Below are 11929 nucleotides of genomic sequence, written 5' to 3'. Positions count from 1 at the left end.
TCTTGTGAAGGTTATGAATAGATTTTCATATTTGCAATGCTGGTTCTCGTGAGAACTTCTGGCCTCCAATTCTTGTCTTTGTATGTACATGTTCTCGTTACTCCATCAACGGGCGCTCTACAATTCGTAGTGCCCATCCGTCTTCGTTGGCTCGTAATACCACACGCCACCAGTAGCATTGGTGCACCCACTGCGGCTCGTCTGATCGACAGGCACGTATCGACGATCCTGCGGCCTACCATAAGTATGCATGTAGTACCAAACCTCACTTAACACCGTCCTGCCCGAATCCGTCGAGTTCTCCCTCCTGCCAGCTTCCGTCTCATTATACCTGGGGCCCGAGCACCCGACATACGGCACCGCACCATGTTCCGCAGCAAGTGCATTCTCGAAATCCACCTTGCTGTATCCCGTGCTATTACTCGGCAGAATGCTGTGCTTGGAAAGCCACTCCCACGTGGGATATTGCTTATAGTACCAAATCGTTGTCTCGAAGAAGTCTACGACCTCTTGGTGCTGAACGTATTGGGGTCCGTAGCAGGGGATATCGAAAGTCGAGTAGCATGTCGCGTGCTTGGAGAACTCGTGAGCCCAGAAGTCGGCGTTGGGACCGTAATTCGAGATCCAGTACTTTTCCATCCAGGCTGAGAGGTCGTATTTGCCGAAGGGCTCAAGGAAGGTGCCGATGTTGGGACCTGTGTAAGGTGAGACGACGGTGCCATTGGGAAGGCCGTTCGTGGTGTTTGGCGATGGGACGGGGTCGTATTGGCGATCTAAATCGCAGTACTGAGTATAGCTGCCATTACTTTGATGCGTGTCAGTTAATAGATGGGGAAGGCTCAGAAGGTTTGCAATACCAGAAGTCAGGCCACAAGCCGTGCAAGCTGCGGAGCAGTGTCAGTGACAGGTTCAATGCATGATCTCGAACGGCATAGTCCTTACGTCCATGTGTTCTGAGGAATTGGCTTATCGGCGTAGACGTTCCAGAATTGAGTTAGCAAGACCAGTCCGCCGAATGTCTCAACACAGCAGGTATCGACATTCTTCGTGTTCGCCGATGCAGAGCACGAGAGGTATGCAGGGTCGAGGACGCAGGTGTGGTTCTCGTTTGATATATTGTACAATGTGGAAGCACAAGCAGTGGTGACAGCAGCCGCAATGGCCACTAGTGATGTTGAACGCATTTCGAAAGATGATTCCAATGGCCGGGAAAAGAAACAGAGAAGTCGGAGTCGCCGCCTACCACTTATATGTTCAAGAGATGGATAGATCTACAGTATCGGCGAGCTGCGTGGTGCAGATGGCCCGCAAGATGGTTATAGTGCAGACCGCGTGGTGCATGTTCCCGCAGCGATAGGTGGATTTTCGGTAGGATGATGACGGTGAAGTTGCTGAAGGAAGACAAGCTGCCGGAGCAAAAGGCTGAAACGGGCTGCGCGATGCTTATCGCTCATTGGCTCCTTCCTGCGCAGCTAACTCCGCGCCGCTAACTAAAAGGGAGGCGGTATGCAACGGCCATTCTGGAAACCTCATTCGTCTTCCTCGTGCGTTCGCAACTCCTGCCATCATGGCTGTGCCGTTGCGTAGAAGACGACATATACTTGGACTCAGGTAAGTCTGCTGTCGCTGAACATGTCAGCTTCTGCATCTTTCGATCTCGGCAGCGCGCCTACGGTACGCCACTTTCGTAGACAAACTCTCTTCTCTGCAAAGAAGATACAACCAGGGACTTCCGCGAGCGCCCAGCGCGGTGTTTTTGCAGCATTATCCAGACCTACAGGTCGAGTTGTGAGGCAGGCAGGACGAGGATGGCACCGCAAGTCTTTTCCTTCATCGGCCAGGAAGATACCGAGAAGTTCAAGTCGCGAGGGACCAGACGAAAGATCAGAAGTCATATCGCCTCCACGCAGCATCGCAATAACCGTTTGGCAGCAGAAGGTCCGAAACAGGCAAAATTTAGGGCGAACTTGAGCATCTCCGATTTTCCACAAGCTGCTCCTGCGCGTTCAAAACGCGCAACTGCCCCAAAGAATGATCGTAAAGTGCGATCCCCGCAAATCAAGGCCACGCGGCGACACCAGCAACGCAAGAGGAATCCTTCATCTTCCACGCCCAGGAAGGGCTCGCGCGCGCCCGCCTCGCCGCATCGCGAACGCACGAAGAATGCCAGTAGCACGGATCGTACCATGTTCCTCATCAGGCAGTCAGATCTGACCAGCCAGGCCAATGCCGCCGCGCATCAAGTGCCTTTTGAGCCATGGTTCGATTGGCTGACTAGCTATTGGTACGAACGGACAATGCCACGAAGCACCAGTCTACTCAAGACCAATATGCAGCAAATTCAACTCTATACCACCTGGTCGAGGAGGATGGAGTTCTCAGAGCCTGCTTTGTACTATATGTCTCTATTGCTCGCGACCGGCATTCCGTGCGTATCTTGCCACCCCGGCTTACTCGGCGCCTGGGCTAACAGCGTTGACAGTGTTGCAAATGGAAGTTTTCCCTTGGTAAAGGCACTATGGCTGCGCGGCAAGACGATTCGAGCCATCAATGATGCATTGGATGACCCTCACCGAGCCACGAGCAACGCCTTAATCGTCGCAATGGGCCAATTAGCGTTGCACGAACACATCTACGGCGACAGAGCACTAGCCCACAGAGGACACCGTCGAGCGCAGCAGAAGTACGTTATGGCCTGCCTATGCTTGCTCAGTGGAAAGCACTAACATCACTCTTGCAGAATGATCCAGTTGCGCGGCGGAATTCTGAAGTGTAACTTACCCTACTTCACCCTGCAAGTCATGATCTGGTATGATAAACTCATGGCGGCCGAGGCAGGAAATGCAGCATATTTTGAATATCTGCCTGCATTGCTGCAAGAGGTTCATTCGTATAGCGACGCCGAGGCTATCAATGTTACCAACACCAGTTCGCCGGCTCGTTCTAAGCATCCTGGCTATGGTGTTCCAGACGAGAATGATGAGGGCGCGAAGATCGGGGAGCGGTTGGAGCGGCATTCGCCACCACCCGGGGAGCATGATTGAAAATCAGAACATACAGGTTATGCATCGGGATGTATAGAGCTGGTGAAAGACCACTACGAACACTGCTTAGATTCGATCTACGCTGTGGAACATCGCTGAAGCACCTGCTCAGTCATCACGCACTTGAGCAAACGCGAGAAAACCTTTTCTTGGCCCACCAGACTTGCGAACGATCCTTGCCGAGCATCATTAGACATGCTTCCTCGCAAGACCTCGTATCATGAGGAGTATGGCGTGGCAATTGGCAGTGCACGGGGAAAAGGTACGGGAAAAATGGCCCCGGTCATGAGTTTGCATTCTAGAGGATCTAATGGGCCTCAGACAACCTCATCGGAAACCGCAATCGTCCCATTCAGATCCATCACAACCGCTGCACCAAAGCCTCAAAAATCTCTAGCGGTACTTCACCAAACAAGTCAGCTTCTTATCCTATGCTCTGCGCGAACCCAAAGAGATTTGCTGCTCACCTTATGAAACCCAATATCCGCCGCCTTCTCACGAAACGCTTGACGAGACATATTCAAGCCATATTTGCGAATGACACCGGACTTTTTCTTGTCGCCAGTGACGCGGCTATCGCAAGCATGATCAGCATGTACTTCGTCGGGAGAAAGAGAAAGCGGGAAAGTCTTGGCATTTTCTGGTTGAAGTGAGGGAAGGATGTAGCTTACCAGCCACGAGAGCCTTTGCCGTAAGTGCGTGGACGCGAGTAGAAGACTGTGTCGTGGGACATTTTGATGTTCTTGATGGCTTGGGTCGATGCGGTGAGGAGGTGAGATGGGATTCGCTGGGGTCAAATTTGCAGTGTTGGTGGCCCATCAAGGTGGTGAGATGATGGACTGGACTTCAACGTCAGGTTTCATCTTGGCAGAAACGTGATGCTTTGACATGATCCATGATCAATGTACTGCGCTGGATAGTACAAGAATACGGTGCGCATTATGGAGTCGAAAGACCAAAGAAGTACGTCAATATTGCTACCGGTAAACCAAAATGCAGCACTACTCGTGTACATACCGCAACCCGCCCTCGCACCTTCTCTCATCGTCCCATCACGTCTCCTGCCCAAACGGCGTCGTAAACTGCGGCGCGGTAGTATTATCGCACGACCTCCTAACAATGTACGGCGAAGCTCTCGTATTCCTATCCCATGCAACCTGCCCATTCGGATCCGTGACATTGAACCCCCAATTCGCACCACCACCGCCTTGCGAGAACGCCACCCGCATTGCATAGTAGTCTCCCGCTACGAGGTCAAGTGTAAAAGGCTGAGCTGAGGCCAAATAAGCCGTCTGCCTATCAGCATTATTCCCAATCCAGCCTGTTCGAGCATTATTTCCGATCCATAACCATGCGCGATCATCGTTGGCTTCCCAAAAGAACGTGTAAGTGCCGGTCATGTAAGGAAAGAGATAGAACCGATGCATGATGGAGAATTCTACGCAGGAGAAGGACTGGGGGTTTCCGTAAACTGTTACGTTATCGCTTGGGTTGGGCCCGCAGAGTTGAGGGAAACCGCCTATGCCGTCGGTTATGCCGGATGTGTAGATGACTTCCCAGGTACCGCCTGCGGCTCTGGATTTCATGAATTCGGGTTGGAAGTTGCCGTTGTTTTGGTAGCCGGGGTTGTTGCGGAAGGCGGCGTATTCCACGCCTTGGTTGTTGCATGTGGTTGGGGCGGGGAGCTGGGAGACAGTCACCACGCCGGATGCTACTGTTGTCGTTTGGGTGACAGGCGGAGGTGTCGTTGTCTGGGTGAGCGTGGAGGTGATTGTGGGGATTGTGACTGTTTGAACTACAGTGACCGTTCCTGGATTTGCAGCGGCCGGGCTGGCTGATTGAGTAGTGGTTGTTGTGACATAGGTAGTGAGAGGTTGTGTCGTGACGACAGTTGTTGCTGCAGCCAAGTACGTTGTCACAGTCGTGGTTGAGGCTGGAGCAGTTACTTGATACGTTACTGTGATTGTCGTTACACCAACCGTGGTTGTAGAAGTGCTTGTCGCTAGTGATTGCTGGATTCCATTCGCAAGAGTTGTGGTGACCACATACTCAGGCAACCTGGCACAAGACGATGCAACGAAGAGCATAAGCCTCGTATTGAGACAGCCTACTGGCCTCGCAGCTGCGCGAAATACTGCATAGATGGTGCCGTCGTCCATTGAGCAGAATTGCGCTTGTCCTGAATCGAATGCAGCATTTCTCCAGATGACTTCTCCGGCAGCTCCAAGCCTGAAGGTCCGTGCGATGTTGCCTGGATTCAGTGTTGGAATGAATGGTTGCGCATCCACACTTGAGTTGGTTGTGTAAAAGTACTGCGTATTCCCTAGGAAGACGGATAGAGTGCCATTGCGGATCTGGTAGACAGGTGCGGTCCGACAATCATTCGTGACTGTGCCGTTACCATCGCTGTATGCCTGTCATGGTCAAGGCTGTATGTCAGAACACTGGAGAACATCCATGGCGACCAAGAGGTGCGAGACATACCGCATTTGTTTGACGTTTCCTTGTGCCTCCTGTCTGTACACTCATCCGATATGCCTCGTCGGCATCTAAAAGCTCTTGCTTGGACCGCTGAGCCCAGACCAATGAATCGCGCGATAGTTCAGTATTCTGACTGAGTGCCTTTGAAGATATATGCGCATCTCCAGTCGAATCAATGCCATGATCTGCGATTTCTCGTTCGCTCTTCGGCGAGCCTGTTATCGATGTCGGATTATCCGTTATAGGCTCATTGATATGGCTCCCACTCAATTGAGGTTCAAAGTCGCTATTCAGGGTGCTGGGCGAGCTGATCTGTTGGTGCGCGGCTGATTCGAGAGCATTCCGGCCAGCGTCCTGCCGTGCCGCTGTTGTAAGGTTGACTGTCGAGAGTGCAATGACGAGCAGGCCCTTGAGAAACATCTTTGCACAGGCTGTCTACCACTTGGACAGTCGCGATGCTTCAGGCGCGTCCCCCATACTCATAACTGCTGATCAGCAGGCGCGTCGAACATAGTCCGCGTTCACATTCCGTGCCAGCCGCCTGGGCTTCTCATCTGACCCATCGGTTCGCGGAGGTCAAACAAGCTTTGAAAGTGGATATGGAACGTGGAAGGTGTGGGAAGGGCATGGTTGCGAAGAGTTGGTCGCGTTCAACATGTAGCATCAAGCTCCTGTATGGCCTCCTCGAATTCTTAAAGAGTGGCCGCTTGGATGAAAGCTTGCAGAGGGAATTTGTTCTCGACTCTGCAAGGGATGCCATGAGGATGTGATACGCGCGGTCGTGACACAGCGCCGGATAAATGCGTCTATAACTTCACTGTTATTTTAGCGCAGTGATCATCCCATGACCGTTCGCAAGCCGTTTGGAACGGGAGGTTCGAGGCGCAAAGAAACCGCGCAGAAACGTCGCTCAAGGCGATGAAACTTTTTGCTTTTCGTGTCGCGTCGTATCTATCGTCTGATCATGTGGTAAACATCCTACATCTTCTTACCAGTTGGGATCTGGAAAGCAACGACCGGCTCGCCATGCTTGAAAGCCTTGTCAATGCGGAAGTAACCCTTGCGATCGAACTGTACGATATCGTCCTCTTTCAGCTCAGCAACATTGCAGTCTGCGAGGGCCTCAGTCTTGAACTCGGTCTCTGGGTTGAGAGACTTCTCGAAATCGTCCTCCTCCTCGAGCTTGTCCTTCTTGATGAGGTAGTCGAAGTCGTACATGACAAGAGGCACGAGCTCCTGGTCTGTTGAGAGCCAAGTGACTTTCTTGCTCGTCTTCTTGACATCGCCTTGAAGATGCAGCTCAAGCTCCAGCTCAGACACGGTCTTGTTCTCCTCAGACTTTACCAGATTGAGTGGATTCAGAGTGTACTTCTTCTTGCGCACGATGGCGTTGCCCCAGTTCATGAGGGTAATCTCCTCGTCCTCGGCAAACGACTGCGCATCGGCCTGGTCAAGAATGATAGTCTTGCTGAAGACGACCTTTTTGTTGCCCAAGTCAGCGTTCTTGGCGTGCACTGGCTTCTCCTCGGTGCGTGGAGCCTCTGGTGCACCAGTCACGGTGACTGTCACCTTGTCCTTGGACTCGACAGCAGTGTAGCGCTTTGCGATTGGGTCAATGTGCTTCTTGTTGGTCGCCCAGAAGGTGGTCCAGTCCATCATGTTGATGTTCTTCGATGGTCCCTGCTTCACAATGAACTCCTGCAGAGCCGGAATGGTCATACCGCGGCGACGGATACCGCGGACAGTAGGCATACGCGGATCATCCCAGCCCCAAACCTTGCCCTCATCGACGACTTTCGTAAGCTTGCGCTTCGACAAGAAGGTCTTGATGAAGTTCATGCGGGAGAAATTCCAGTTGTGCACGGGACGCAGCTTGAGGGCCTTGATGAACCACTGGTACTGCGCATCACGATCGTTGTACTCGGTGGTCCTCAAAGCGTGAGTAATGCCCTCGTCTGAGTCCACAATCGGGCAAGCAAAGTCGTAGGTTGGGTAGATCTTCCATGTGTTTCCTGTGCGGTGATGCGCCTCTGGATTGCAGCGGTAGATGACGGGGTCTCGCATGGCACCGTTGTTGCTAGACATGTCAATCTTTGCACGAACAGACCACTTGATGCCCTCATCTGTGCCAGCCTTCATCTCCTCGAAATGCTTCAGGTTCTCCTCGACTGAGTCATTGCGGTGAGCACTCTCAATCCTCTCCATGCGCTCCTTCTGCATCTGCTCTTGAGGAGTGTTATCCGTATAAGCCAAACCATCCTTGATAGCTTGCACGCATCGCTCGTAGAGATTTTGGAAGTAATCGCTCGTGTACGAGACCACGTCCGGCTCGATCCCAAGAAGCTCACAGTCCTTCAGAATAGAGTCTTGATACTCCTCCTTCTCTTTCGACGGGTTTGTGTCATCAAAACGCAGGATCAGCTTGCCTTTGTACTTCTTGTGGGCAAAGTAGTCGTTGAGCAGAGCAGCCTTAGCGTGTCCGATGTGTAGGTATCCTGAGGGCTCTGGCGGGAATCGTGTGACCACACCATTCTCCGTGTCAGGCAAGCCAATCTCATAGTTGGCGCCATCGTCCACCACCTTCTTCTCGGCCGGGCGAGTTGCCAGTTCGATGGCGGGGGCTGCTGTTTCCTCGATGAAGGTGAACCATCTGGTCAGGTTGACCATCAGGCCTTGTTTGATGTATGCATGAGCCACTCGGTTGCCTCGCAGCGTCTTCCATACCGTCGTGTCGGCGTCGGTGGCACTGTAGCCCACGATGTAGCTGCGGAGGGTGAGGTGGGCATCGAGTTCGGCGAGCGGCTTCTCGATCTGCTTGAGGTTGAGCGGCTCCAGGGCCTTGGCTCGCTCCTGCCACTCCTGAATCTGCGCTGTACGATCTGCCATGTTTGCTGGTGGATGTAGATGTGATCAGCGAGGAAGTTCATCAGTCAGTCACAAATGTTTGAGTCAATGCGGCTCAAAATGCCAAGCTTCGCGTTTGCCCCTCATCGCGTTCTCGTCACCACGACACGTCTCTCTCACCGCCGTACATCTACGTCCACGAAAGTCGCGAACACGGCGAGAGCAATATTCGTATGCAGCTCTCTGTGACTCCAGCAGGCCGGTCAGGCAACCACAACCACGAGGCTGGCACTGGCACCGGCTGAGATGCGACCCGACCATTTGGCAACGACTGCTCACGGCTCCCTCTGCACGACTCGTCTTTCACCACGATATCTCGTCACCGCCTACACGGACGACCTCCGACGCGATGCCATTGTGCAATGTCCCGTCCTGGTCCTGGTCGGATGTGGCACGGAGTCGCGTCCGCACGTTGTTGAGCCTCACGGCGCCACATGCGCCAACGACGTCGATTCCGTGCTGATCATCCTTCCAACAAATCTCTCCGCTGACTCGTCAAACAGACGCGAATAGAACAGAGATTCGTCCAATGGATGACGAAGCATTCCGCTTTACGATTGAATGTGCTCTGCCATTTAGTGTGCGCGCGGAGGCTACTGTTCTTCGCAGCACTAAAAACCACGCCGCACCGCGAGACAGAAGAGCAACGAATGCTATAACATCGCCATCATCGCAGGCCAATCCTAGCATCTGCCGGACTACGATTTGAGCGCGCGGCACTTCGCTCGTGTCTCCATACTTTAAGGCGGCTCCCGCTTTCGCCGCGCCCTCAACTCTGCACCGCAAACTGCAGATCCTCGATCTTTACACGATCTTCCATGTCAACCATAATTTCTCAAGCGGTGCTTCGCCAATCGCAGTCAGTCCGTCTGTCAGACTCTGTCGTGGTTCCGACACGTGCAAGCTGAGTTGGCACTCCACGTCTACTCACTTTGTCGCTGCATGAGATACTATGCACCATGGCCTCATACGAAGAACACCGCCCACCAGATTTGCGGCTCGTCCATGGCAAGATCTTCCGTGTCGTAGGTCAATGTCCAGACGGTGAACGCGATATTTGGCGATCCAATGCAATGAGTCTGTCGCTGTGACGTTTTTCTGACGACTGGGAACGGCACTCCTTTTATTTCTACTCGAATACCGTTGCATAGCTTGAAGGCTATACTTGTTCAAACCTCTGTGCTTCGATCGAAGTGGATATCGTGCATTCACGGGAGCGCACGACTTACCACAAGCGGATATTCCACAACGGCTGCCAGCACAACAATAGACGATCTTCTTCTTGCGACGACTTCACTCAAGTTAAGCGTGCGGCGACCAAGCTCTTCTCAGTTGCCAATCCGTTCTACCGGCGCTGGCGCGAATGCTGATTGCTGTTGCAGATATGCTGGGGGCGCGGCTTGAGGATCCGTCTGTTGTGGCATCACGATCTGGGATCTGATGCAGTAGATTGGTCATGTCATGGTCAAGGTATTTATGTCCGTCTGCACTCTCCAGAGACGAAGAGACGGCTCTTCACCTCGCTCTCATTTCTCCTCCTTGCTCTCACGCCTCCTTCGACTGTCAATATGAAGGCTTCTACACTGTTGGCTCTCCCGGCACTTGCCTTGGCTTATCCGGGTCTGGACAAGGAGACGGCTGCTGCTGACTTCGAAAAGCGTCAGTTGCGAGGACTCGTCACTGGACTGGTCGAAAGTGTCTCGGGCTATGCTGGTGCGATAGCTGCGCAGGTGAATCAGGACAACCTTCGCCCAGAGCCAGGATTCGAGTTCCAGGAGCCAGGACCAGACGATGCTCGCGGTCCTTGCCCAGGTCTGAACCTTCTCGCCAACTATGGCTATCTGCCAAGGTTAGTAGTATTGCTGTGATGGACCCATAGGGCTGGCACTGACACGGCTTCGCAGGGATGGCATCGTCACCATGGGTGAAGTCATCGAAGCAGTGCAACGTGGTTTCAACATGGGCATCTTGCTCAGCACCGTCTTGTCTGTCTTCGCCATTCTGACAGACGGTGACATCGAAACATTGTCATGGTCGATTGGTAGCTCACACAATGGAATTGGCGGCCTCAATCGACACTCGACAGTTGAGGCAGACATCTCGCCAAACAGGGAAGACTACTACAACGGCTGCGGAGACAACCACCACTTGAGCTCGCGCATTTTCAAGCAGAATGTCGAGTTCGTCGACCAGGATCCCAACAAGGAGTTCAGCTATGATGTTATGCGGAAACAGTAAGACTTGCCTGGCTCTGTCAAGAACACAACATGCTTACAGTCTTGCAGATACGAGGCCAACAGCAAATTCACGCAAACATACAATCCATGGATCTACTACTTCCCCTTCCCATCGATCGTCTCGGTTGTCGCGTTCAACTTTTACCCGGAGTACTTCGCAAACGGCACATATGGTGCTGGTGGTGTCGCAAACTACGAGTCTATCTCTAGCATCGTCGGTGCCAAATATGACGAGGAGACCGGCAACTTCGAATACGTCCCAGAGAGATGGCCAGAAAACTGGTACCGTCGCTCAACATCATACGATGCCGTCGAGGCTCTCGTTGATGGGTTCACACGCATCTACCCAGTCAACCCAGTCGCTATGCCAGTAGGACAGATTGGGACACCGAACCTCAACGCCAGCACTCTTCTCTGCAACGTGTACCAGGGACTCAACTCCATCGCACCTCTCGCACTCGCTGGTCAATCCCAAGCCGCTCAAGCAGGTGTCTCGAGCCTTCTGGGCAAGCTTGTCGACCTAGGTCTTGATGGCACCACCCTTGGTTGTCCAAAGGATACCATCTCGGCCAACTTCTTGTACCCAAATGCCACGACTGCTGGTGGCCCACTCGGCCCAAGCCTGGATCGGGTGTCCAACAATGGCAACAACGTCTACTACAAGACTTATCACACTGAGGCACCAAAGTATCCTAAGTGCTCGTACTTGAATGAGCCAGAGACGCCGGAGGAGCAGCCTGAAAATGAGCCTCCGACTGAGGGCGATTATCCTTCGCAGCCGTACGACAACTAGAGAGCTGTGGGAACCATTGACGAGAACAAAGAAAAGATACGAATTCAAGGATATAGATCACGACTATGAAATTGTAATTATCACCCCTAATGAACGAACAATGAAATCTTCACCCCAATGAACGATGCAGTTCCAGATGCGAGTGGTAACTTAGTGGAAGACAAAAGAATGGATGTCTTACGTAAGCCCAAAAGTTCTGGTCGCAACGTCAGGCAACCTCAGCTTTGTCCTACACCCTGTTCTCCTGCTCCCTTTCGCTTGTAGATATTTCCATCGCAGCTCTGAGAGCATCTATACCGCTTGATCCAATGCTTGTGGAAGCTCAAAGTCGCGCATCGGGTGCCTGCCACCGGAGACGGTGGATCCTAGTACGGAAATCACGTCCACAATGCCTTCAAGATCACACTTCACAACAATGACAAGACTTTGGCCAAAAGACTGTCTCTTCATATTTGAAAACATGCCTGTGG

The 11929-nt window shown here is 52.7% G+C and overlaps 6 protein-coding genes across 6 annotated transcripts; 2 read left to right on the top strand and 4 right to left on the bottom strand.

Moving 5' to 3' along the window:
• Positions 1 to 117: 117 nt before the first annotated feature.
• Positions 118 to 1184, bottom strand: RHO25_010920 (uncharacterized protein; the record flags this gene model as incomplete). Its single annotated transcript, XM_023602201.2, has 3 exons — positions 118 to 805; positions 858 to 884; positions 943 to 1184. The coding sequence occupies 3 exons, from the start codon at positions 1182 to 1184 to the stop codon at positions 118 to 120; spliced, it is 957 nt and encodes a 318-aa protein (XP_023450893.1).
• A 624-nt stretch (positions 1185 to 1808) lies between these two features.
• Positions 1809 to 3044, top strand: RHO25_010919 (uncharacterized protein; the record flags this gene model as incomplete). Its single annotated transcript, XM_023602202.2, has 3 exons — positions 1809 to 2428; positions 2483 to 2683; positions 2741 to 3044. 3 exons carry the CDS (start codon positions 1809 to 1811, stop codon positions 3042 to 3044), a joined length of 1125 nt encoding a protein of 374 aa, XP_023451255.2.
• A 393-nt stretch (positions 3045 to 3437) lies between these two features.
• On the bottom strand, positions 3438 to 3777 carry RPS29 (40S ribosomal protein uS14; the record flags this gene model as incomplete). Its single annotated transcript, XM_023602203.2, has 3 exons — positions 3438 to 3446; positions 3512 to 3617; positions 3716 to 3777. The coding sequence occupies 3 exons, from the start codon at positions 3775 to 3777 to the stop codon at positions 3438 to 3440; spliced, it is 177 nt and encodes a 58-aa protein (XP_023451256.1).
• A 319-nt stretch (positions 3778 to 4096) lies between these two features.
• RHO25_010917 (uncharacterized protein) lies at positions 4097 to 5945 on the bottom strand (the record flags this gene model as incomplete). The annotated part of the gene is made up of 2 exons (XM_023602204.2): positions 4097 to 5458; positions 5529 to 5945. The coding sequence occupies 2 exons, from the start codon at positions 5943 to 5945 to the stop codon at positions 4097 to 4099; spliced, it is 1779 nt and encodes a 592-aa protein (XP_023450894.1).
• A 558-nt stretch (positions 5946 to 6503) lies between these two features.
• RHO25_010916 (uncharacterized protein) lies at positions 6504 to 8411 on the bottom strand (the record flags this gene model as incomplete). Its single annotated transcript, XM_023602205.2, has 1 exon — positions 6504 to 8411. The coding sequence occupies one exon, from the start codon at positions 8409 to 8411 to the stop codon at positions 6504 to 6506; it is 1908 nt and encodes a 635-aa protein (XP_023450895.1).
• Positions 8412 to 9997: 1586 nt separating this feature from the next.
• Positions 9998 to 11459, top strand: RHO25_010915 (uncharacterized protein; the record flags this gene model as incomplete). The annotated part of the gene is made up of 3 exons (XM_023602206.2): positions 9998 to 10278; positions 10334 to 10663; positions 10715 to 11459. 3 exons carry the CDS (start codon positions 9998 to 10000, stop codon positions 11457 to 11459), a joined length of 1356 nt encoding a protein of 451 aa, XP_023450896.1.
• Between the last annotated feature and the right edge of the window lie 470 nt (positions 11460 to 11929).

This window comes from Cercospora beticola, chromosome 7 (assembly GCF_033473495.1).
Source record: "Cercospora beticola chromosome 7, complete sequence".
NCBI classification, from domain to species: Eukaryota; Fungi; Ascomycota; class Dothideomycetes; order Mycosphaerellales; family Mycosphaerellaceae; genus Cercospora; species Cercospora beticola.
This window is presented reverse-complemented; position numbering and strand designations above follow the sequence as displayed.